We start from the raw sequence: 27,768 nt of genomic DNA, 5'->3' as shown, positions 1-27,768 counted from the left end.
CTGAGTTCATATATGCCATTTTTAGGACTTGAAAACCTCAAAAACCCCGAAAACTCTAACCTCCGATTTGGCACACTATTCATGCACACTTAAATGTGAAGGTTTCAGGTGATTTGAAGCTTGTATGAAGCTTTAAAACATCCCTACGAAGCTCGGAGAACAAAAACCAAGCGATTTGGATGTCGGGATCGTCAGTTTCAAGCTTGGTCAGTTTTTCTTTAAATTCTCCGACGAGATCCCGTGAGATTTAGGCCCTAAAAACTGGTATGGGTTTGTTCTACAAGTCCTAAGCTTCATTTTGATATATAATTCGGGAAATTTGGTTGAAAATCGAGTGAGATATCAAGATTTAAAGATTTTCCCAATTTCCGATGCCGACGACGGTCGCCAGAGTCTTAAGGTTAGGGGTGACGGAATATTCCGTCAACTTTGACGAAATATTCCTAACGGCATTGGTTAGTTTTAACGGTTTTTGTTAATTTTGATCGAATATTCCTAACGGCATCACTGTTACTGTCAGTGTGCCTGGCACGTGCCTGTGCGTGGGTGACGCATCTGGCCGTGCCTTAGCCTGGGCGTGGCAGCGCGTGGGTGGTCGAAAAATTATTCTAAAAATATGGAGATGTTCGTCGAGTTGTATAGATCACGTTGGTATATTCAAACACCCTATTTGAGTATTGTATGAGAAGTTATTTGTTAATTTTGGTTAGGTGCTTTAAATTAACGTTTATTCAGTTAATTCGCATATAGGTGAGACTTATCCCGAGGACGAGTGCAATCAAGGACGACTCCGGGGCTACAACCCTTCAACATATCGGTGAGTGGGCTTTTGTTTTTCAGTATATATTTATATACTTGATATTTTCCCAGAAAATGCGTTTAAATGAAAGTATGCCTTGAATGCCATGCATCTAAATTTATATTTCGTATATGAATTAGTATATGATGCTTATATATAATTGTGGTGTTGTGGATGCTCAGGTAAGTATCAGGTGAGTTATGTTTTGTGATGAGAATTAATGATTAATGGCATGTGATTGAATAACATTGAGCTCATAAAACTGCACCTAGGGTGATTGTGATTTAGCCAAAGATATGGCACAGGCCTGTTATTACAATGTCACCTCCCGCACCATATGCTCATATTGGATCCAATTTAGGTGCATAGTCCTGTCGTACAGACCTTTACTATGGTTCCGACTCGTAGGTGACTAGCGATTTATTGCCCAGCTATTATGATAGAGTAATATTGAGCATAATTATATTACACCCAGTATTGTCATACAGACTTTTTCATTTAGTTCCGACTCATGTGCAGTAGAGTGCCTATAGGTCATTGTAGTGACTCCGGCTAGATTTGACTATTGAGCTATGAATTCAGCCGTACAGACTTCCATAAGGGTTCCGGCTAATATGTTATATTTTCATGAATTTATTCTCACCTGAATTACTTACTCTGTTTTATCTTGGCATGGCATACTTATGATTATGAATATGTGAAGCATGATTTGAATTGATATATTAACATATATATGTATGCATATGTTTATATTCTATTTCTGAGAAAATTATACATGTTTTATGGTAAGGGGGTTAGAACTTTGAAAACTGAAATGGTTTTGTAAAACATTTGTTTTTGCCCACTCACACTTTCTGTTTTGCGCCCCTCCAGGTTTTAGTAACTACTGTGGTGGCGTAAGAGGATTCCGGCAGTTCTGACATATTAAAATAATTGTAGGACATCTTATGGTACTGTATACTTAGTACTTGTCCTAATGGACTGCACCTAGACTTTCTATGCTCTGATTAGGAGTAATTACACTTGTATTTCATTCCTAGCACTTACTGTCTATTAGTGCACTTTAGTAGCTTTTGGTTTTTATTTATTTGTATGACTCTTATCTTTATTATTTCCGCACTGTGCACATGGCTACGTCATTCTCATGTGACGGCCAGCATGCCTTGATCTCGGTCGGGGTGTGTCAGGAATTGTATATGGAGAGCAGCTCGAAACCCTTTCAGTTTCCCAGTTGTTAGAAAATTTGTAAAGGGTGGGTGTTATTTGAAAATCCACCACATAGAGCTCATACGTCGGTGTTCGGAACTGCATCCTCAGCTGCAGATATGGATGAAGATGAAAGTCCTGCCATTCAACAAACAAGGGTAGAAAATCCGTCTTTGGGTGAAGGTTCCATACCTAGGGCTATGGGACAAAACAAGGCACGAAGGTTGAAGGAAAAACGCAAGGCAAATGATTATTACGTCGCTCAACATGAAGTGGCCGCCTCATTGTTATTACTGGCGGAGCAAAATGCCCTTGAGGTGAAAGAAAAGAAGTGTAGGCATGAAGTATGGGCCAAACAAATACAAGAAGAGATGGATGATAAGAATATGGAAACGAACACTTCGAATTACACTCCAATGAGTAAAGCCTATTTTGATAGGAAAAAGAAAAGAAATTATGACTCGGCGGCAGTTGTTTACCTCTAACTATACTCCTACAATGGTGGATGATGAAGATGATGTCGATTATGAATATTAAATTTAAGTTGTTGTAGTTTTTAAATTTAAGTTAATGTTGTTTTTAAATTTAATTTGTAGTTTTAAATTTAATTTGTCGTTTTTAAATTTAAGTTGTAGTTTTCAATTTAGTTTGTCGTTTTTTAATTTAAGTTGTAGTTTTAAATTTGATTTGTAGTTTTAAATTTAATTTGTCGTTTTTAAATTTAAGTTGTAGTTTTTAAATATAAGTTGTAGTTTTTAAATTTAAGTTGTTGTAGTTTTTAAATTTAAATAATAAATTATGTTTAGCCCTTTGTGTCACAACCCGTCTCGGAGAAGTATATTATTTAATTATCGACGGTGTGAAAAGACTAAAATGCCCTTAGGCGTTGAGATGTGTTGTGTGTGACATGCTATTAGAAGTGAACTATATGTTAAATTCCTAAGTTTTTGGGACCAATTGGAACTAAAGGAAATTAATGGTGATTGGTTGGTTGTTTGTAAACCACACACACAAAAGTACCACTTTCTCTCTCTCTCACTCACGTGCCCTCTCTTTCAGACTCTCTCTCTCTTCCTTCTCCGTACGGACCACACCTAAACCAAGCCAAATCTTCACAGATCAAGGGATTCAAGGTCACCATCTTGTTCCTTGTGACCTTACGAGTTGAATGCTACTATTCTCTAGGATTAGAACCTCCATTTTCCCCGAGAACTAAAAAATGTGCATTGTTCATGCACACGTAAAAACGAAGGTTTCAATGATTTTGGAGATCATAGGGAGCTTCTAGACTTCTCCAAAAAGCTCGGAGTAGTCCATTGATGTGTTTTGGACGTCGGGATCGTGAGTTTCAAGCTTGGCCGGATTTTGTGGAATTTCTCCGGCGAGATCCCATGACTTTTGGAGCTTCAAATTGGTAAGGTTGTGTTCTTCATGATTAGGGCTTCATTTTGGTGAAAATTTCATGGAAAATGGTGTTAAATTGGCTGAGATATGAAGGTTTTTTTATTTTCCAGTTTTTCGGCCACGGCGAGAAGTCCGACGAGCAATCGGAGAAGACGAGCGAATATTCCGTCAGAGTTAACGGAATATTCTGATGCCGTCAGGTCAACTTAATAGAATCCGTTAGCTTTTAATGGAATATTCCTAACAGGGTTAGAGAATCTGTCAGGATTCCCTGCATGTGACCGCGCGTATTGCCGTGCACTCGCCGGTGCATGCAGGGTAAAAAAATTATTTTAAAAATTCCTGGGTGATCGTGACGTTGTGTAGGTCACTGTGGTATATTCATATACCCAATTTGAGCTATGTATGAGAAGTTATTACATAGTTTGGTATATGTGCATTAAAGTAACGTTTATATAGTTGCTTTTCCTATATGCGAGACCTATCCAGAGGATGAGCGTAGCTAGGCTAGGCATGGAGGTTACGACCCGGCTTCATATCAGTGAGTGGGCAGTTATTTTCAGTGTATATATATATATATATATATAGACTTGACGTTTTTCCCATAAAACGTATTTAAGGAAATGTGATTGAAATGCCATGCTATGCCTATATTTTATTTTAGTATATGCATTATCATAATTATGCATATTGTTGCATGGTGTTATGGAGGCTCAGGTAAGTTATGTTTGGTTATGTGAATTGTCGATGATGTGATATGTGATTGAATATTGTTGAGCTCATAAAGCTGCACTTAGGGTGATTGTGATTTAGCCAGAGATATGACACATGCCTGTTTATTATGTCACCTCCCACACCATATGCTCACATTGGATCCAATTTAGGTGCACAGTCTTGTCGTACAGACCTTATTTATGGTTCCGACTCGTAGGTGACTAGCGATTTATCACCCGCTATTATGTGAGAGTAGTATTGAGCATAATTATATTACACCCATTATCGTCGTATAGACCTTTGCATTTGGTTCCAACTCTTGTGCAGTATATTGCCGTATAAGTCATTATAGTGACTCCGGTTAGATTGACTTTTGAGTTATGAATTCAACCGTACAAACTACCACAGGGGTTCCGGCTAACATATTGTATTTCTATGAAACTATTCTTACCTGAATTGCTTATTCTGTTATATATAGGCATGGCATACATACAAATATGAATCTTGATTTTTGAGCATGATTTGAAATATATACATATTTATGTATTCTATTTTTTGGGAAAGTATCTATATACTTGTTTTACGGTGAGAGGTTAGTATATTCAAAGGAAAATAAGGTTTTTGTGTAAATGTGTTTTACTAACCCGCTCAACTTTATTTTTCGCCCCTCCAGGTTTTAGGTAGCAGAGTTTGGTGGCCACGAGGAATCTAACGGTGTTCTGACAGAATCCAAAAAGTAGGATTCACCTTAGGGTGTTGTATCTTAGTAATTGTCCTATTTGACTGCAACTAGATCTTCATATTGCTCTGAAAGTGTATTTATACACTTAGACCCTCACTAGCATCCTTTCTTAACTGGAATTGCTAGTTGCTTGGTTTTAAATTGTTCGTTTTTCCTTATTCTTTATCGTTTCCGATTTGTGCACAAGGGTATGTCACGCTCACGTGATGCCCAACACGTCTCGACTTCGGTCGTGGTGTGTCACTTTGGCCCTCGGTTGGAGATGATTTTTTGTGACAGAGCTAAAATGAGCCCTATGGCCCTTTGGCCCTCGGTTGGAAACAGAGGCAAATATGGTCATGTACTGTTCATTAAAATATTAATATCTTGGAGGGCCAAAGAGTTCAAACGAGCCCTCTAGCTAGCCCTCGGTTGGAGATGGCCTTACCATCTCCAACCAAGGGCCAAAGGGCCATAGGGCCAAACATAATTTATTATTTAAATTTAAAAACTACAACTTAAATTTAAAAACAACAACTTAAATTTAAAAACTACAAATTAAATTTAAAAACTACAACAACTTAAATTTATACGTTCTCGTGCCACAAACAAGTACCTACAATCGAATCTTGTTGCACACTTTTGGGACAAAAGAAGGATGGAGTAGGCGTTTAAGTTTTATGTTGTTAAATATTTTTAAGTTTCATGTTGTTAAATGTTTTTTTTAAGTTGTTTAATGTTATTTAATGTTGTTTAACATTGTTTCATGTTGTTTCATGTTACTTAATGTTATTTAATGTTGTTTAATGGTTTAGGAAGTTAACATAGTTTCATGTTGTTTCATGTTACTTAATGTTATTTAATGTTGTTTAATGGTTTAGGAAGTTATAGGAAAAAAAATATAATTTTATATATATATTTTTTTTAAATTGGAAAATAAAATATTTCAAATATAACGTCACGCTGACGTCAGCTAGCCGTTGCATTCAAATTTGTGGCCCTGCCCGGGCCTGGCTGAGTTGGGCCAGTCGGTTGGCCTTTTTTGTCCCGTGGGGCCCACGAGCCCTTTGGCCTAGCCTTTGGTTGGAGACTATTTTCGGACTATTTTCGACCATCTGGCCCTCTGGACCCGTCGGATAGAGATGACCTTAGAACTTTAAGATTGAGAGAAGCATAGATGTTGTTCACAAGACTGTATTTGTCTCATTATGAAGCTGCCCATTTATCCTGCATTTTATGTCGTCCTATTCTATTCTAAATAAGATAAAAAGGCTTAACTTTCCTCCAATCGGGAACACGAGAATCTCCACTTTTGCTTGATCTAGTGTCTCAAATTTTCCATGTTATCCTCATCTAATAAATTTGTGTTCTCTTGACATTTACTTAAGTAAGAGCATTAGTTGAGTTTTTGTTTAATTTAACCCAAGATCTTTTTTATTACATATATTGATATTAATGCTAGGAGGAAATTTTTTTATACTAATACGTGAATTAGTAATCAATAATTTTTTTACGTACAATACAAGTATCGATCATAGATCTTTTTTTAAGTTGAATAAAATGTACTTCTTCGCACAATAACTAAAACTATTTGATTTCTTCTGAAGGATACATTCCAATCAAGTAGGACGTCTACACCGACACTCCAATCAAGTAGTTCTTTATGCAAAGTATGTTAAATTGAAAAAGAAAAACCAAGGGATGAACTAAGTATTTTATTAGTAGCGAATAAATTAAAGTTACATCCAAGAAATATAAAATTACTAAAATTAAAACAACAACCTCTTTCTGGTTTACTTAAAAAAACAAACAAAAAGCTCTCCTATGGTTGGTCTCAAAAGAAATCTGCTTAAAAGAAATCACATAATTATTCAAACACTGGTGAGAAACTCATGTGGTTCATATCATAAGAAAACTAAACAGTACGTCGCCGACGTTCAAGGGAAAAATGGACTATTAGGCCACATAGCATGGTGGTCCTGGTTCTCAAAGGACAGAAAGTCGTCCCCTGTGTTTGCTCCAAGCCCCGCCAGCTGCTGTTGCGGCTGCTGGTCTTCTGGGGTCGTCATCTCCATCGGTACAACCTGAGATTGAGCTTGTTGCAAGTTCATCGTTTCGCCACTGATCGATGGGGGCGGTGGCGATGTTGGTACTACTTGGACTTAACTGCTCCCGTTCCTAGCCAGCTCGTCATTCACTTTCTTCACCTTTTTATTGATCTCTTCCACGTTGTGGTCAACCACCCACCCTAGGTCTTTCAGATCCCCCATGTTCAGATCTTGAAGGGACCTCCCAGTCAGACACTGGTTCATCAGGATTGACATTTCTTTCTCCCGGTTCTCCTTCTTCTGTTTCCTCAGCTGTTCCTTTGCCTTCTCGATCCGCTGCCTCAGAAAAGTCACCATGTTCAGTTGATTTTTGGTCTGCTCCATTGACGGCATGGCCCTGAACTTCGCGTAAGTGCCTTGTACTCCCGAAGGGGATGGCCAAACCTCGGGCTGAGTATCGTTCTGTCCGTAAACAACAGCACATGCCTCAACATCACAAAGGGCAGTGATTTCACTCATCTTCTTCATGAAACCCTTCTTTCTTTTTTTGAATGTTAGTTTTCGAGTCGTGTCGTTTTGGATGTAGGCAAGCTTCACCTTCTTTCGGGACATGGTTGCTAGCTAGGGCACAAGGAAATGCCTTAGGGATTGCTTAAGGAGGAGCCCTACGGTTTACTTGCTTGCTTAACCCCAACTCCACTTACTGGTATTTATACTACTTGTAAGGACCCTCCTCATTAATTTTCTCAGATTTAGTCCACAACAGAAAGTTAATGCTCTTAGGTTGCGAGATTTACAAAATATGAGTATAGACCATTGATATGTGTATATATACACACACACACACACATTGGATGTGAAATTTATGACTGCCAACAAATTTACAATGTGAAATTTGGTGGAGGGAATCATATTAGCAAATTGTGATTTAAATTAAGAAAAAATTGTAAAACGTGAGTTTGTTGGGTGAGTATTTGATATTATCCACCCTTGGTTTTATATGGAAGGCTTTTCTATAAATTTCCATGCATGCATGAACATTCATGCATTAGGACACAAATTTTTTCGTGGCTCATTCATCCATTGAAAGAATGTTAATAGGGCAAACTTTGGTAATTATCATTAACAAGGTAAATCTAGGGGGGTTCTCCATTTTAATCCTTGATAAAGATTGAAATTCAATTAAAACCTTATGTTAGATTATATATTCATTATAGTCCTTTGACTAAATTTCCATGTCAGCATAAATATTAAAATTTATATTTTCTTGTTTTTAAATATTTAATGCGTTTTTTTGGTTCCTATAATGCCCCTATTAAATATTTGATTTTAATTTGCTTCATATTTTTTGGCATTGATTATTGTCTGACTTTCTAAAATGATAAACATAATTCAAAAAAATATTAGTGATACGTTACAAGAATTAACAAATACCTAATTCAAATTATTCATTATCACCATTCAAAGCATAGAGGAAATATAAATAGTCAAATCATATATTTTACATAATCGAATGCACTTAAACCATGTCCTAATGTGCTTAAATCATATAACCTAGTCGAATGCACATAAATCATAGTACCAAGTCGAATGCACCTAAACCATGGTACCTATATGAATGCACCTAAACCATGGTACCGAAATGAATGCACCTAAATCATGGTACCTATATGAATGCACCTTAATCATTTATGTACTATCAATTAGGTCTTATCCATTCGGTATGGTCGATTAGGTACTATATAGTGTATGTCCGATTAATTTGGTATGGTCAATTAAGTTGTGATTTCACATTCTATTTTCTCAATTTGTATTTTTTTTTTTCATTTATCTCTGGATTCACCGTCAATTTGGCATCTAAAAGCCCCTTTTTTCTTCTTTCTTCCGAATACAACGAGATTTTTGGTTTGTAAGTTTTATGGCTTTTTTTGTTTGATCATGGTTTCTGAGTTTTTTGGGTTCTTTGATTGGAATAACACATGGAGATTTATGTTATAACAAACATGTTAATTATGGATCTAGTTAATTAAGCATTCTTGAAAAATTAATTATATATTTGTTTCTCTAATTGGTTTTAAGAGAGTTATAAGGGTAAATAGGGAAACTAAAAATGCAATAAATTTATTAAAAAATGATTAAATGTGACATGGAATACTATAATCTGACATGGAGGACTATTTTTAGTTTTTAATCTTACATACAGTATTATTGAAAAAACAATCTTATTTAGGGATTAAAATGAAGTTTTCTAGTAAATAATCTAGCACCCTCTTTTTTGTTGATAAGGATGAGAGTTCCATTCCAAATATCACAACAACATACCTACCCAATAAATAACAAATACATAAAAAAAAAATTGTATGCAGACGGTCCTTAAAATTCAACTTCGTGAATTGAGTGGCCAAGATTTTTTTTTTTTTTTTTTTATGAAAGGTAAAATTCATTACCAATTCTTACAAACATAAACAAAGGCCTATAAGCACAACAAAAACAAACAAAAGATGGGCCTCCATAATAACAACCAAACAACCCAACCCGAGGGTCAAGCCCAAAAAGGAAAAGCACATAAACTACATAAACTAAACCCTAGCCTCCTGGTACCCCCGTCGCGGCCAAAGTACGCCATGGTGACCACAAGCCAACTTCCCAACCAACATCAGAGGTGAAACCAATTGAATATCAGAGTGCAGAACAAACAAGACTACAAAATAATAAGAATATTATTAATAGACAAGAATGCCGGAATGGCTACAAAACCCTAAGATGCTACATTGTGACTAACTTATTCTCTAATGAATAACAAAGCACTCTATTTATAATAAACTAACCCTAATCTCTAACAAAACCTAATTCTAACGGGCTGAGCCCAAATGTTAAATCTATTATTTTCCAACACCCCCCGTCAAACTCATAGTGGTAAACAACATGAGTTTGCCAAAAAGTAGATGTGGATGCAGGTTTCGTTAGTCGGACAGACAGGCAGGCTCTGCAACACGAGCAAATAGACAAGCAGGATCCGCAACTCGGACAAACAGACAAGTAGGCTCCGCAATGGGGACAGACAGACAAGCAGGCTTCACAATGCGAACAGACATACAGGCAAGCTCCATAATGCGGACAGACAAACAGGCTTCACAATGCGAACATACATATAGGCAAGCTCCATAATGCGGACAGACAGACAGGTTCCGACAAACGGACAGACAAGCTATGTTACAAACGGACAAGTAGGTATGCAAACAAGATTCGCTACAAGCGAACAAGGCAAGATCCGCTACAAGTAGACATGCACTAATGCTAACAGTTACAAATTTTGGCAAACATATGTTGGAAGTATGGAGCCCGTCACTTAACGACGAGATTCCTATAACCCAACGACAACAAATAAGAAGACAGAAACTTCGACAATAATCACTCGAGGTAGTCACTAATCCAAGCACTCGAGTGACGGTCACAAAACAATCTCAAACAAGCCAACAACTCGTGTGGCCCAAAAACAAACTTAACCATGTTTTTCCCTTTGCCCGTGTAGGCCTAAAACAAATAGCCAAAATTAATTTTTTTTCCTCTTTTTTCTTTTTTTTTTTATCTTTTCGTCGGTTTTCTTTTCTCCTTCCCTTCAACCTTTCTTTCTGGGCAATGGTTTTCTCCAAAACAAACAATACAATTGTGAGTGCAGTGGATTCAACGGAGGTGTGCATATAGTGGATACAGTGGTGCAAAAGGGTCTGGTACGACTTGACAAAGATAGGTCATGTGCGGATTGTTCAGGCTGGTCTGGCAACGGGTGGTGGTGGACGGCGATGGATGCAGGCGACAAGCAAGTCGGTTACAGACGAGGTTCTGATCAGGCGACCATTTGACCATGCGTTCAATAACGTATGTGGTATAGCGGCTATGCGGTCGTCCGAACTGGTGTAATGTAGGAGTAAGTGCAAGCTGAACGGTTTTTGGGCAGGATCTGGTGAGAGCGGTGGCTTCAGTTACATACTTTAGGTTTTGGCTTGGTTGCGACTCAGGACGATGACATTTTTTATATATTTTTTTTTTCAAACTAAACCAACAACAATCTAAATAATGAACAAGACGGACAAACAAACTGATACGAATCAAGGGAAAATTAAATCCCGAAGGATCAAACATGCTCTGATACCAAGTTGAATATCAGAGTGCATAACAAACAAGACTACAAAATAACAAGAATATTATTAATAGACAAGAATGCCGAAATGACTACAAAACCCTAAGATGCTACATTATGACTAACTTATTCTCTAATGAATAACAAAGCACTCTATTTATAATAAACTAACCCTAATCTCTAACAAAAACCTATTTCTAACAGGCTAAGCCCAAATCCTAAATCTATTATTTTCCAACACCAACCAAGCCCCAACAAAAAGAGAAGCCGCCATACTCAATCAAGCTCCACAAAGAATCAATCTGCCACCACCAATGGTAGAAAACCTAGGAGGAAGTCTGTGGATCCACTGTCAACAGTGCCGAGACCGACACACAAGTGGAAGGTGGTGGTGTGAACACCCAAGCAGAAGCTCTACATCTTCCGATAAAACCGTTGAAAATGGCAGAACAATGTGGAAGCATATCGGTTCAAAAGTGAAATCGAGATAGGCTGAACCCAAGTGGGAGAGAAAGAAGAAGAAAAGAGTGAACGCATGGAGAGGGAAAGGCAGTGGGGGGAAGAAGATAAGGGAGATCGGAAAAAGAAATTTTTTGATCAGAGAAAGGAATGGTTAAAATGGAAGAACAAGGGCTAGGAAACAGAAGCGAAAACTACGAAAAGCAAAAGAAAAAGCATAAGAAAATAGGCTGTCACCGACCTTGGCCGGAGCTAAGGCCAACGACTAAACTAAAAGACTAGATTGGAAACACTCACATAGGGTGAGAAAAGCTCTCAACTTGAGAGAAGAAAGCTGAAGGATTTATTTTGAAAAACATGTTCATTTGAGCAACATCATATAGCATGCAATTAACAATTAAAAGGCGGAATCATGCTTGCATGCACTCAAAAACAAAACATTACCATGAAATTCAAAGCCTAGTAGATTGGTGAACCAATAATCAACTCAAAACAAAGTGAGTTGAAATTATTACCTTTGTAGATTCCTCTTTGCATAAGCAAAGGCTAATCACCCAAAGAGATAGGGCCTTCATTCCTTGCTTCTTAGATCCATGGATTTGGATGGAAAAATAGGTTTCTCCAAGTTCCCAAAATAGGGAACCTCTAAGTCTCTTCACCAAGGTTTGATTGTAGAAGAAATGAGTGACCTTGGAGTAGTAGGATTGCTAGATGTACCCTCCAAGGTGTTGGCCTCTTTAGAGAGAAAATGGAGAGACAATTCTCACCAATTTTCCCCCAAAATAAACCCTTAATTTTTCCTTAATGAATTTTGGCTATAAAGTCATTTATATAGTCACTTCTTTAAGTAACCTAAACAACCAAAACCCTAATTCATCTAATATGGCCGGCCATTTAGGGATGTTTGGGCTTTTGGGCTTTAATGAATCTTTATTCATTAAATTGTCATACAATTTAAGTTAATGGGCTTGACGTTCGAAGCCCATTGGGCCTTAAGGTCCAAAACTATCCCGAAGTCTTTAACGAACTTATTCGTTTGATTAATTAACATATTAATTAATCCTTGCCATAATTAAATGATTAAACCATTTAATCATTCTTACTCATTTCCGTTTAATCTCCAATCTCTACCTTTTACGGTGTGCGATCCATTAGGTTCCTTTTAGCGAGGTAGTGGGCGATTAAAACCATTTTACATCGATTGTGAATTGAAACTATTTTCAATTCTCCCTTTAGTGATTACACACGTTTAGGGCTTCCACAAACCATGAGTGACACCTAGCAGCATATCATGGTTACCCAAGCTAATCAGAAGAGGTGGAGAACCTATTCAGTTCGAGATTACAAATGCAATACGGTCCTTCTCTAATCTAATACTCTTGACCACATTGTTTGGTATGATAGTTTATTTACTCATGTCTACTATCCAATGTGAATCGTTTGCTTATATGATTTCCTTGAATGTGATTTGGAACGCATTCCCCAATCTCATTCATACTCTGGCCAGAGATTCCAAATCATATCATAGAGTATTCTCCCTCAACTGTTTGAAGGTTAGAGATCCCTTGTTGCGCATTCACTTGTCTCCATAGCTAAATGGCTTAACCCTAACGATGCCGTGACACCCCGAGGGGGTGAATTAGACATAATCAAAGATTAAGGACTTAACCACAAGACAACTGTGGTGCCTCAGGTAAAAGGACTACTTTGCATTATCCCAACCATGAGTTCTCATGTGACATGGAATATAAGAACTCTTCGTTGATCACGTTCAGTGAACTCATTCTCTTATTGAGCACCTACGTACTTGTCTTGATGTCACACACACCAATGACTCGAGACTAGTCACTCTCCCTGAGAGAAGACACAGTACGTACTGATCTTAACGGACTGTCAATGCTCAATTGGTAATCCTATGATCAGGAACATTTAGGAAGTGTCTACGAAAGAATGGTCTCATTAATCTAACTTCATTAGATTGCATTCTCCCAATCACATATTCCTTGGACTTTATCGTTTAAGCATATAACATTTATATGAGACTGCTCAAACAATAATCTTTGCCCTTTATATGTTAAACTAGATTAGTTTAACATTTGAAATGTCCGTAAAGTATCATCATATGATTGGTTTTAGGGCACATTTCCAACAATCTCCCACTTGCACTAGAGCCAATCAGCATTGGTCATCAGTGATGATACCTCTTCTGTAGTCATTTCATAAATGGCTGAAAAGTAGGCCTAGACAATGGATATCTATATGTTATCCATAGAAGCAACCTTGAGAATAACGACGTCACCATTATACATGATTCTCAATCATGTGGTTCAGTCTCTCATTTGTGTTCGGATCTTGATGAGCCCTTGATTCCCAGGCTTGAGCTATCGCCCCATTAGTGTCATACACTTTCTGGTTGGAAACGTATAGAGAGTTCATAAATGAACTTTCCCATCCAAACAACATTGTTGTAAACTTCTATATGGCAATATATCTTGCATTCATAATGGAACACACTAAAGTCATTACTTTAATGTTTCCATCCAAATATCTCTTTAGTCATAATAAAGAGATATCTGTTTATTTCTTCATTCGTAATGAAGAAACATCCAATGATGGATTAGATTCATAATCTAATACATTTACGCTTCCATTACGTTACTCTAATTCTTCCTCGATCTTTGAGGAATTTATCCTTTAGTATTTCTTAAATACTTAAGGACTCACTTGACAGTTGCCATGGTTCTGATCCTGGACTTGTATTGATATCGTCTTGTACCGTTCTAGGTACAACTCATATCAATGTTTTTTCATACAATATGAAATACATAAATCACCTTTCTGCTTACGCATAAAGGATTCTATTTACGCATTATTTCTTTGGGAGTCAACAACTTCTTAGTCTTACTAGAATTGTCCATTTGATTGAAGTTTATCATCATATGAGAAACTTCCCAGCATCTCTTGTCTATTATTAGGGATTGATACAATCCAATTATATCCTAAAATCTATCAATATAGATTTCATTCCCATGTATATAGACTATATCTCCCATATACATTCTATCGTTTATAGAATGCTTAAAGTCATAACTTTAACGAAGAAGAATTCATTTCATTTCCAAAATTAATATATCATATATATTTTAAATTTTAGGAACATGATTAACTCCCACTAATCTTTTGTAAACCTAGTAAACAAAAGATTCATTTACATCTTTATAAGCAATCAAACGATTTGATCTTTTTCTCATAAGATGCAAATAGCTCCCACTAGCTTGCTAAGATCCATGATGGATGGATCTCTACAACTTACATGTCTTGTGATTCATAGTTTTAGACATATATTATCAAGACTATCTTAATAATGTCCAAACATTGAATCACCATTTAGTTGTAGCTAGCAATCTTCGAATTAATTGAAACTAAGACTATCTCAAAGATGGTTTCTTCAAAGTCAACCATTTTCTTTGATTGTAGTCACCTTAAGCTACCAATTAGCTATGAAGGTTTCATTATTTCGAGTCAAATGGTACTTTACCATTTCCTTGAGTATATATCGTATATGCACTCAGTGTATAAGGATTTTCATTCTTACTTCTTTCGAATTAAGAGGTGCAACTATATGACATAGTCATAAAGTTCAAAACCATTCAACTGAGATGGTTTATAAATCCTTATTGACTACCTTGGAGCTTGAGGTATAGGAACTAGGTTGTTATATTTGTTGATTACTTCCTTGTCTCTCAAAGAACCCATTCTTTGAGTTCTATCTCTCGTTCATTTGCTCTTAGGCAAATCACATTGTAGGATTACAATGAACTTCCCAACAAAACAACATTTGTTAGTTGGATTATAGAAGCGATATCCAAAAGTTAATTTAAGGATATCCCACAAGATTGTTATCAAACAAATATTGCTTATTAGCACACAACCTCAAATCTTAACATGCTTAAGATTTGTCTTTCTTTCCAACTACATCTTATGGAGTTATGAAAATTTTGGAAGATCTTCTAATTGACAATCATATTGTTTTAGAAGTATATATCCTATATATGGGTAATAGATAACATCTAACGAACTAAATCTTATTTTAGTTCGTTCTTCTCCTAATGGAGAAATACATTATCTTATGATGCTATTTTCCTTGATATCATTCAAGGAAACTCATCTAAAGTGTTACCTTTCCTTGGATCAAATCTAAAGAGGTAAATACTTTAGATATCTTACTCATCTATTTACATTTCTTGAATTCTTTGAAACTTTTTGCAAAGTATTCGGACTTGTGTTTATTCAAAATAAACTATAGTCCAACCGAGAGTGATCTTCGGTGAATGTCATATAACATGAGTAGTATTATGTTGTGGACAAGTGCCACTAACATCTAAGTGAATTAACCTCAACAACTTTTGTGATTCTTTCTTCTTTCCAAAAGAATAAAGATTCGAACATTTCGCCTCTATACAATTTTAACAAGAAGGTATTGGATCCGGATCTAACGATCCAAAGCATCCTTGTTTCACCAACTCGTAACTTATGTTTTAGAGGTATCACAATTTAGTTGGGATTAGTCACTACCTTGCAACCTTTTGGGTTTTAAGCATCATTATATTCTAAACAGTTAACACTACCATATCATCTCTACTATAGAGACAATCAATTAGATTACTATAATCCAATTTCTTTGGTAGTTCATATGAGGAAGTAAGTACTATCTGCTTTCGCAGAGATCTATATCTTATTCACGTTCCGTATGTGAAGCACCTTTTCTTCTCTCATATATCTTCTACTTCTTATTAGTCACACTTTTACAACGATTTGTAAAACATAGTTACTAATACGGAATCATACATTCAAGTAGAAGAACCAACTGTTTTGAACTATTCAAGAACAATTTACAACACCTTCGAAAGGTGTGTTCTTGACACTTGCAAGACATTTCTTGCAAATACCCCTTCCAATGTCCATCCTTTCATAAAGAAAGTTTGTTCCCTTGGAGTTATTTATCTTCTTTATTTGACTTTCACCTTTGACTACATTAGTCATGGTCCCTAAACTCCCACTATCTCTCTTGAAACCTTTTTCAATTGTGTTATACACATCAAACAATTTGGAGAGTATGTGGTTATTGTTCACTACATAGTTTACCATAAACTTAGTGAACCATTAGGATAGGGAAACAAAGGTGAAGTCCTTGCCTAGTTTCCGTCTCGTTAAGTGGTTTAACACTTCAACACTCAATGATTCAAAATCATCATAAGTCCATGTTAATAGACTATTTTTGTCAACCAACCATTATGTTCTAAACATAATTACAAACTTTCAAGAGTTGTACAAGGCAACTCTCATTTCTTCATACAACAATTTGTAAGTGAAGAATCATGGCACATAAAGTGTCCATGCCCTTGTGCTTACTTCTCAAGTTCTTTGTTCAATTAACAAAGAAATAAGCACTAAGTGTTTGTATTGACTAAGGGTTGTTCAAAGCAACTCTTATTTCTTCATACAACAATTTGTAATTGAAGAATTATGACATTAAAAGTGTTGTCCTCTCTATGATAGACCTTTTCTAACATATTCTTCTAATGATACATTATCAATAGGAAGATTGTGAGGATGAGACTACTTAGGTACATTTACAAGCCATTAAAGACAATCTATGGTTTTGTAGTACCAAGTCCGTAAACTAAACGTTCGACTTTTATTTGTCAAGTGTTGGATAGCGTTTGCAAATATATTGGTAAACAAATACATAACGTATATAAATTGATTGATTTTAAGCCATTTGATTCGGGTCTTTAAATCAAAATAGCACCACCCACTATTTTTTTTTGGCAAATTCCATATCCCTCATTGGAATTCGAGAGTTTTGGATGAAACTCCTAGTAGGTTATGGGAGGCTCACTATTACCAAGCCCACCTCAGAAGAACTCCATATTGGCTAGCAACAATAATAATGAGAGAGTACGCTTACTCATTTGCAACTAATGCAAGTACCCATCTCGTTTGGCCTCTAGAGAATGATGCCTCAGAAGAACTCCATATTGGCACCATTGCACTTAGTTAAGTCATTCCCACCATGCTAGTTCAAGTAGGGGTTCAAGAATGGCCTCAGAAGAACTCCATATTGGCCACACTCGTTGCCTACCTTTCACTTCATCATATGTTTATAGGCTTCTCCTGAATGTAAGCACATACTTTGCAACCCCAGAACTGGACGAATACATTGTACGAGTCACAAACGATTGAAGCCCACCACGGTGGAAGGCCACGAAAGAGTGTTCTAAGCACTCTCACGCTTATCAACTTAATAATGGTTTGGTTGAGGGTTTTAGGTCTCATCACATATAAACATACATTTTAATCTCTATTAAAACTATTTTGGTCCTATTACAACTATTGGTCCATATGATTGTTTTAGTTGTACATAATACTCCCACTATGCTTTTAAAACGGTTTTTAAAGCAAGAGTATATGTTACTACTAACATAAGGTTTGCATTCATTTGATGGACTATATAGTTGCCTTAGGGCCTTAGGATGACTATGAACCTTTGTTTAGATTCAACACGAGCTTTGTGTTGAATCTCGGTCTAGGGATGGAGATTGATTTTAGTTACGCGTTTAATCACATTAAGGCGTGTTGTCTTAGGGGCGTTGGACCCAATTACTTCATTTTCATGCATATCATATAAAGCAAGAAAGAAATACTTCAAAGTAAAGGATGAGCTTATGCTCATTACAACATTTGCATAAAACAAATTACCTTAAAGTAAAGAAGGACTTATGCCCTTTTACAACATTTGATCAAATCAAATTACAACCAAAATCTAATCTACACATTCCCATGGTTCAAACAAATTTGAAACGCCTTTCACATAGCTCAATTATATTAGGCTTAGGTTCATAATCATCCTTTAATTAATTAACGATTTAACTAATTAATTGAATGCAACATTTTCATTTGGTTTTTGTATCCATAAAATTGATTTAAGTGGAGCTAAACAAAATGAAAATCCAATTCTCATTTAAAGAGACAAAACAATTTTGTTCTCATCCTATTTGGGCCATCATGCAATAACCACAACTTTTTGGGTCATATTGCGAAAACATAAACTTTTGGGGTCACTTTGTAAAAACACAAAAGTCACTACTTCATGTAAATACAACTAGAACCCAAAATTTAAATAAATTCAAAAACTTCATTAAAGGAGCAAAACAATTTGTCCTTTAGCGTTTTTAGGCCTTAACGTCAAAACGTAAACTTTCGGGTCAAAGTACAAATACACAAAAGTATCAAAACTTTATGTAATTGCATAAAAGCCCCAAAAATACCCTATTTTATTAGGGTGGCCGGTTTTTAGGGATAAAAAGGAGTGGTGGGTGTTTTGATTTATTAGTTTTGTCAAAAACAATCAAGTAGTGCTTTCACCTTTCATAAAAATAATGTATGTTTTGATGATTGATGTTTCCATCATCATTTATACAAATATTTAACACTTTAAATACTTTCATAAAATTAATATATGTTTTGATGATTGATGTTTCCATCATCATTTATACAAATATTTAACACTTTAAATACATGATAAATCATTTGAAAAACATATATCATAAACTTTATGAAATAAATCAAAACTTTGAATCAAAACACAAACCTTTGTGTTCTTGGCAAGAACATCAAGAACATATGAAGAACATCCATGAAAACCCATAAGAGCTCCATGAATGTTTTCATGCAATAAAACTCAAATTTTTATCATTCAAAATGAGGCTAACATCCTAGGGTACTTAGGGGTTCCAAAAGTCACCTTAAAACCATTTTAACAAGACAAACATGAACCCAAAAAATCACCCTTTGGATTTGGCCGAAAATCCCTAAAATCATGGCACCAAATTTTAGCTCCAATATTCATCCTCATATGAACTACATCTACAACATTTGAGATGGCAAATTTTCAAACAAAATTTACATTCAAAGAAGCAAGAATAAAGTTTGTAACAATTACAACTTTTAAATCATAAACTTATGAACTACAAAACCCAAAAGGATTCACCAACTACTAGACCTAGGCTCTGATACCACTTGAAGGATTTATTTTGAAAAACATGTTCATTTGAGCAACATCATATAGCATGCAATTAACAATTAAAAGGCGGAATCATGCTTGCATGCACTCAAAAACAAAACATTACCATGAAATTCAAAGCCTAGTAGATTGGTGAACCAATAATCAACTCAAAACAAAGTGAGTTGAAATTATTACCTTTGTAGATTCCTCTTTGCATAAGCAAAGGCTAATCACCCAAAGAGATAGGGCCTTCATTCCTTGCTTCTTAGATCCATGGATTTGGATGGAAAAATAGGTTTCTCCAAGTTCCCAAAATAGGGAACCTCTAAGTCTCTTCACCAAGGTTTGATTGTAGAAGAAATGAGTGACCTTGGAGTAGTAGGATTGCTAGATGTACCCTCCAAGGTGTTGGCCTCTTTAGAGAGAAAATGGAGAGACAATTCTCACCAATTTTCCCCCAAAATAAACCCTTAATTTTTCCTTAATGAATTTTGGCTATAAAGTCATTTATATAGTCACTTCTTTAAGTAACCTAAACAACCAAAACCCTAATTCATCTAATATGGCCGGCCATTTAGGGATGTTTGGGCTTTTGGGCTTTAATGAATCTTTATTCATTAAATTGTCATACAATTTAAGTTAATGGGCTTGACGTTCGAAGCCCATTGGGCCTTAAGGTCCAAAACTATCCCGAAGTCTTTAACGAACTTATTCGTTTGATTAATTAACATATTAATTAATCCTTGCCATAATTAAATGATTAAACCATTTAATCATTCTTACTCATTTCCGTTTAATCTCCAATCTCTACCTTTTACGGTGTGCGATCCATTAGGTTCCTTTTAGCGAGGTAGTGGGCGATTAAAACCATTTTACATCGATTGTGAATTGAAACTATTTTCAATTCTCCCTTTAGTGATTACACACGTTTAGGGCTTCCACAAACCATGAGTGACACCTAGCAGCATATCATGGTTACCCAAGCTAATCAGAAGAGGTGGAGAACCTATTCAGTTCGAGATTACAAATGCAATACGGTCCTTCTCTAATCTAATACTCTTGACCACATTGTTTGGTATGATAGTTTATTTACTCATGTCTACTATCCAATGTGAATCGTTTGCTTATATGATTTCCTTGAATGTGATTTGGAACGCATTCCCCAATCTCATTCATACTCTGGCCAGAGATTCCAAATCATATCATAGAGTATTCTCCCTCAACTGTTTGAAGGTTAGAGATCCCTTGTTGCGCATTCACTTGTCTCCATAGCTAAGTGTCTTAACCCTAACGATGCCGTGACACCCCGAGGGGGTGAATTAGACATAATCAAAGATTAAGGACTTAACCACAAGACAACTGTGATGCCTCAGGTAAAAGGACTACTTTGCATTATCCCAACCATGAGTTCTCATGTGACATGGAATATAAGAACTCTTCGTTGATCACGTTCAGTGAACTCATTCTCTTATTGAGCACCTACGTACTTGTCTTGATGTCACACACACCAATGACTCGAGACTAGTCACTCTCCCTGAGAGAAGACACAGTACGTACTGATCTTAACGGACTGTCAATGCCCAATTGGTAATCCTATGATCAGGAACATTTAGGAAGTGTCTACGAAAGAATGGTCTCATTAATCTAACTTCATTAGATTGCATTCTCCCAATCACATATTCCTTGGACTTTATCGTTTAAGCATATAACATTTATATGAGACTGCTCAAACAATAATCTTTGCCCTTTATATGTTAAACTAGATTAGTTTAACATTTGAAATGTCCGTAAAGTATCATCATATGATTGGTTTTAGGGCACATTTCCAACAAAAGCCTCGTCGATGAGTGGCCAAGATTAGTAATAGCATCCATCATAAAATTGGCTAATTCTAAAAAAATGTGGTGGCATGAAGCCAATCAGAAACTGAGTACAAAATAGCTTATGTTAGAAATGATTAATTTAAGCGTCAAAAGAATCGAATAAGGACCGACCACTTAGTACTACTGTTTAGTATATTCCTATTTACTTGTAAGTGAAAGGTCTTAGGTTCGATTCTCACCAAATGACAAGTTGAACCACATTATTGCTAGCCTATTGTGAGGCTTAGCCCTAGACCCGGCAGTTTCTGACACGACACGAAAATAACAGGTTTCGAGTCAACACGATAACGAATCGGGTCATTATCGAGTGACCCGTTAATAACAGGTTCTTAACGGGTATACATGCAGGTAACACGTGGGTAACCCGTTTCGACCCGTTAAAAAAAATATTTTGATAATTTTAAAGTTTAATTACTAAAAGATTTATTTTAAAATACAATAGCCATATTAATATATACAATATATTATATATTAAATATAGTTTTGTATTATTATTCTATATGAGTTAAAAAAAAAGTTTTTGTCATTATTTATTTTTATTATGAGAGTTCCTTATTATCATTACTAGGATAATTTTTACTTAACATGTTGTCCAAAATTAAAATAAACTAGTATAGTATTTGTATAGGCAAGAATTAAGCAGACATACATACAAGTATGAAAAATGTGAAAGAATATATAAACACTCGTGATTCATCATTATTCCTCCACAAGTAGATAATGGTTACACTTACATTATCGTTTAGATTTTTAAAATCCTCCAAACCCTCATGAATAATGTTTTTTATTTGACGGAAAAATTAATAATAACTATTGTAGAAGTGTAAAAAATGTAAACAAAAATATAGTCGGCTTCGAAATCCAACACTATAATCCATAAGCCTTAAATTTATATTTAACCGTCGATTGTCATTTACGCTTTATTCTTCTTACTGAATTTTATTTTTAAAATTTTCTTTTTTGAAAACATGATCATCTGGCGGATGTAAGAATATGAACAGTTCAAATCTTTGATATCACGTGTCGATATTTACGGTTAACTGAAATATGAGTCGATGTCATATAGTTTGTAGAAACTTTTTAAACATCAAGCAATATTTTCACTAACCGTAAAACTCTGAACGTAATATCAACGATCCAAACCATTCATCTTCCTGCATTCTCTAATAGATCATGTTTTCAAATAAGAAAATCCGAAAAAAAAAAAACAAAATTTGATGAGAAAAATAAAGCGTAAATGTAAACAACAATCAACAATTAAATTTTGATATATGATTTATATGATTATAGTGGCGAATTTCAAAGTTAAGCTCTTCACGAAAGTTGTAAAACTTGTCATTACAAGCGTTTATATATTTTTTTTCTATATTTTTTACACTTCTACATTAATTAAAAAACTATTAAAGACTTTACTTAAATAACAACCGTAAGATAAATGAGACTAAATATGTACCTTGGATTCTATTTCACTTATATTATTAGAACTTTTTTGGACAAAAAAAAAACCCTTCTCTATTCCATTATTTTCGAATTTTACCATTTGATCAAAACAAAAGCCCTAATCCCTTTCTCTCTCCCCACTCCCGTAACTCTTTCTCCCGATCCCGCCGTCTGTTTTTCCTAGCCATTCTCTCCCGCCGTATGTTCAGTTCTTCCAGTAGGCTCTCGCAGTCTCTCTTTTTTCCTCCCTCGTGCAGTGGACGAAATCATCCTTGTCATCTCTGATCGTCTCTACAGCTCTGCATCTCTGCATCTCCATTCTCCAGATTCCACTTCATGTTCGATTTTGTCTCTACATCTCTGCATCTCTTTTCTCCATCTTTTTAAGTTCTTCATTTTCCCCATTTGTTATTAATTTTATGTTTTATGTTTGTGTGTTCTTTGTTCAGTTGGTTGGTTGTCTTCTTTTTAATCTTTTAAATTTGTTGTTATCATTCTGTCTGACTTTTTTGAATCTCTGATTGTGCATCACCTTGGGGTTGATTTTCATATTTTCTCATTACTTTTTTGGGGATATTAAGTTACTATCAATTTCTGTCAACATTTATTCATATTAATTGTTCTGTGGCAGGCATTTGCAGTTAGATCATGTTTTATATCTTTACCATAAAGTTGATATTTTCAATTTATTATAATGTTAAACTTGCTGTTGTAGAAGAGTTAATTTCTGGTAGGCAGATGATTATAGTGTTGTTATTATTATGCATAAAGCTGTGGTAATAATATTGCATAAATCCAGTAATGGTTTTGATAATCAGAAGGTAATCTCTCAACTTCTTTGTGATTATAGTTGCTTTGATACTGTCATAGGGACTTTTATAATACGTTCAAATTAATTTTGATATATCCATTTTCTGTTTAGTATTTATAACACTCTTTGCATATTTACATGTGAAAAACATAATCTATAGTTATATTTTCGCTCTCGCAACAACATGTGGATAAAATTTACCAGTTTATATCTGAAGGTAGATTAAGGTAACAATGGTGCTTTTAATGTTTCATTTCCAAAATTTCTACAAAGTAGACTATCTGATTTACATCGTTGGTGACAATTCTTTGATATAATTATTAGTTTATATATATTAGAGAGTGATGGGTGGATCTATGCATCATGAAGTTGAACACTAAACTTTTCCTGGAGGTTGGGTTATAGGTGGATCTCCCTTACTCAACTCTTCAGCCAATTTCTTTTAAATTACCATTGTCTTATATCAGTGTTGTTATTTGAATTATAAGTTGTACTAAAATAATGTCTATACTAGGCATGTTTAATTACTCACTTCATTGCTTAGTAATATCCATTATTGGTGTGTGTTACTGTTTGTTCATGCTTCTATAAATTGGATTGAGTTCGGGTGTTCCTAGAATTCTACCTGTTTAAAAAGCTATTAATTAATTTATACTCATTTTGTTTGAGAAGCAATGAATGCTAAAGATTCAGATTCAGTAAACCATAGTGATGAGGAGTCTGTGGAGATTATAATGGGACCAGAACGAGATTTTGGAAGCGAAAGTATAGACAATAGAAAATTGGATACTATTTTTTAAGATGGTAAAAGTCGTGCTGAATGCAAAGATTGTAAGAAAGTAATGATAGATGATAATCATCATGGGACAGGTAATATGAAAAGACATTTGAATACATGCCCTGCAAAGAATAATGTTGAATTGTTAACGTCGGCATCTGAATTGTGTTCCCAAAAGTTTGATCCAGTGGTATTCTGTGGCTTATTAGTAGAGGCAATCATCAAGCATAATCTTCTTTTTAGTTTTGTTGAACATGAGGGAATTAAGGCTTTGTTTGCATATGTATCTCCTGATATTAAGCTACCATGTCGAAATATTATCAAAGCTTGTGTGTTGAGGATGTTCAAAACTGAAAAACAAGCACCGCATAATTTGTTAGGCTCAGTTGAAGGTAAAATTTGTTTGACATCAGAGTTATGGTCATCTCAGTGCACTGATGGGTATCTTGCACTTACTGCTCACTTTGTAGACAAGGATTGGAAATTGAATAAAAAAATGATAAGTGTTTGTCACATGCCTCCTCCGCATACTAGTGTTGCATTATGTGAGAAAATAAGTGTGTTAGTAACTGAGTGGGGGATTGAGAAGAAGTTATTTTCTATTACTTTGAATAATGCTTCTTCAAATATTTGACACACCCCGACCTGGAAAGGTCGAAGCATGTTGGCCGTCACCATGAGGTGACGTAACCATAAGGGTAAGTGATGCAAAAAGTGAATAAAATTAAAACTAATTAGAACTCAACAGTGAAAGAGTGTGCAATTCGTGGGTTGAACCCACTACAATTATTCAGAGCGTAATAGACTGTGAGACTACGAAAGAGTAGTCAAAGCAACCAAAGTACACTTATTACATAATAGTGATAAGTTCGTACGTCTAAACATAAGGAAATGTCAGAACTGCCGTGATTCCTCGAGTGCCACAGAGAGTACATCTATCTAGGTCCTGGAGGGGCGAAAAACAAAGTTGAGTGAGTCAACAAAACAATGCTTATAAGAAAACCTTTATCTTTGAATATACTAACCCCTCGCCGTAAAACAAGTATAGTTTTCTAAAACATACTACGTAAGTATGAAATCCAATATATAAGCCATATAACTAGAAATATGCCAAGTAAATGATGTATCATATGCCACAATAATAATCATGTGATAATCAATATAATTAAGTGCTCATCCATCTAAGCTAACACACAAGTTTGAACATATGGTTTCTGACACGAACAGAACTGGGTGTAATCAATATGTTCTAGTACTACGATCACGTGAAGACCGGTGCAAAAGCACATCACATACAAGTCGAATCACCTAATGCAATCTACCCGACAAGACTGGCACCTAAACTTGGATCCAAGGTGAGCGAACGGTGTAGATATGAACATACACGTGAAGGACTGGTCCTGGCCCTGTGGCAAGTACTAACACCGAGTGCAGCAAGATGAGCATGTACATATGTACATATGAATGCCATGACAGTAATATCACAATCATATAGCAGCATTTATCACAATTTATATCACAATAATGATACTAGGCAAGTTAGGCGTAAAAGTGAAGTAAATACGCATTTATGGAAACTATAAATATATATAGGTATAAAACAACTGCCCACTCACAAGTACGTCGCTGAGTCGTAGCCCCTGAGCCTAGCTTGGCCTCGAAAATCCTCGGAATAAGTTTTCCCTATATGTGAAATAACTAAATAAAATTAATTAAATTACATAACGGAAACCTAAATAAAACCCCCATAGTTTGCTCAAACCTAGGGTGTAAATATATGAAATCGATCTACTCGATGACACAAACACACACGTGTCAACCACACGCCGGCCGGAGGCTGGACGCACCCCCACGTGCCGCCTAAAGGGGCTATCCACGCGCGCCCACGCGAGTACACTGTACTCGCCTTCTTCGCGAAAATCTGCAGTTTTGCAGATTTTTGGGCCAACTTCCAAAGCCCCTAACGAGCTCGATTCTCAACCAAATTCACTTCTACAAAATCCAAATTAAAGCTAGGAATGTTCTCTACTAATCCCAATTTACAGAAAGTTCAGATATGGTCTGAGTTAATCGGAAATTTGGCCTGAAAGTGGCCAAACGACCACGGTTACAAATTTTCCAGAAACTGAAATTTTCTTCCTAACTTCCAAAGTTGATTTCTAACTCGTTACTTAACCAAACTCAGTGATTCAAAAGCCATTTTGAAGTTATAAATGTAGAGAACAATTTTGCACCTAGAAGAAGTCCATTTATGGTCGAGGTTGACCAGAAAAAATGGTTTGAAAGTGACCAAATGGCCACGGTTCTTGAGTGAAAAATGGCAGGTTCTTCTTCTCGAGTTTCTGGGTAAAACCACACGTTCAAAACACAAACAAAGGATCAATAACAACCCATAGAAGTGAAATGAAGGTTCTAAGGGTTTCTCAAGCCTTACCTAAGCCATGCATGGCTTGAAAATCGATATGTCGAACTCGCCGAGTCGACCTTCCGAGTTGGTGAGTCAAAACTCGTCCACACCAAATTTCAAGGACATGCTTGTGATCGTGGGACTGAGATGAGCATGATGATGTAGTTTGTTTGTTCGATCTACAAGCTTTGGAGCTCGCTTATGGATTTGCAGAGGAAGAGAGAGTTCACAAGAGAGAGAGAAAGAAGAGAGTGAGGTTTTGAAATTTTCTTTGCTTTTTCTGATAGAGGGGGGACAGAACATACAGAAAAAATGGAATAGGTGAGACTGAATGATGAAGGGAAGTGCACGGGTATGATTTAAAAGGAATCCAAGGATAGCGTTTTAGATTTCCTACAGTAAAAGGAAATCGAAATCTATCCGAAGTAGATGTTTTTACACTTTAAAATTTATGCCTACTCGTACTAGCGTGTACAATTTAAATGCGATAGCGAGAAATAAAAAGGAAAGCGATAAGAATAAGTCCATGTTACTTGCCGATAAGGGCATAATCGTCAATACACATACTCGGGGAGAAATTACATAGGAAAATTAGGGACGGGTCATCACATATTTGTTTTGTTAACATTTTGAAGATTCAATTAAATATTAGAGGTCTTCACTTGATGAATGGTGACTTCTTTCATGTGCATTGTTATGCTCATATTTTTAATTTGATAGTCCAAGATGGACTTAAAGAAATTGATTCTTTGGTGGCAAAAATTCGTGAATGCATCAAGTATATAAAGGGTTCTAAGGCTAGGAAACTAAAGTTTCATTAATGTGTTAGGCAAGTAAGGATATTGGATAGTAAGAGAGGTTTGAGACAAGATGTCCCTACTAGATGGAA

General features: G+C 35.7%; 1 protein-coding gene and 1 long non-coding RNA gene across 2 annotated transcripts; both read right to left on the bottom strand.

The window, feature by feature from the left end:
* Positions 1 to 6,711: 6,711 nt before the first annotated feature.
* LOC126627393 (agamous-like MADS-box protein AGL80) lies at positions 6,712 to 7,524 on the bottom strand. The gene has a single exon (XM_050296864.1). The coding sequence runs from the start codon at positions 7,502 to 7,504 to the stop codon at positions 7,007 to 7,009; it is 498 nt and encodes a 165-aa protein (XP_050152821.1). The 5' UTR covers positions 7,505 to 7,524; the 3' UTR covers positions 6,712 to 7,006.
* A 17,667-nt stretch (positions 7,525 to 25,191) lies between these two features.
* Positions 25,192 to 27,197, bottom strand: LOC126626867 (uncharacterized). Its single transcript, XR_007624795.1, has 4 exons — positions 26,907 to 27,197; positions 26,707 to 26,814; positions 26,089 to 26,155; positions 25,192 to 25,418 (listed from the first exon to the last, which is right to left on the bottom strand). It is a non-coding gene; the product is annotated as an uncharacterized LOC126626867 (long non-coding RNA).
* Between the last annotated feature and the right edge of the window lie 571 nt (positions 27,198 to 27,768).

This window comes from Malus sylvestris, chromosome 6, assembly GCF_916048215.2.
Source record: "Malus sylvestris chromosome 6, drMalSylv7.2, whole genome shotgun sequence".
In the NCBI taxonomy this organism is placed as follows: Eukaryota; Viridiplantae; Streptophyta; class Magnoliopsida; order Rosales; family Rosaceae; genus Malus; species Malus sylvestris.
Note: the sequence above shows the minus strand (reverse complement) of the source record. Positions and strands in the feature narration are given on the sequence as shown.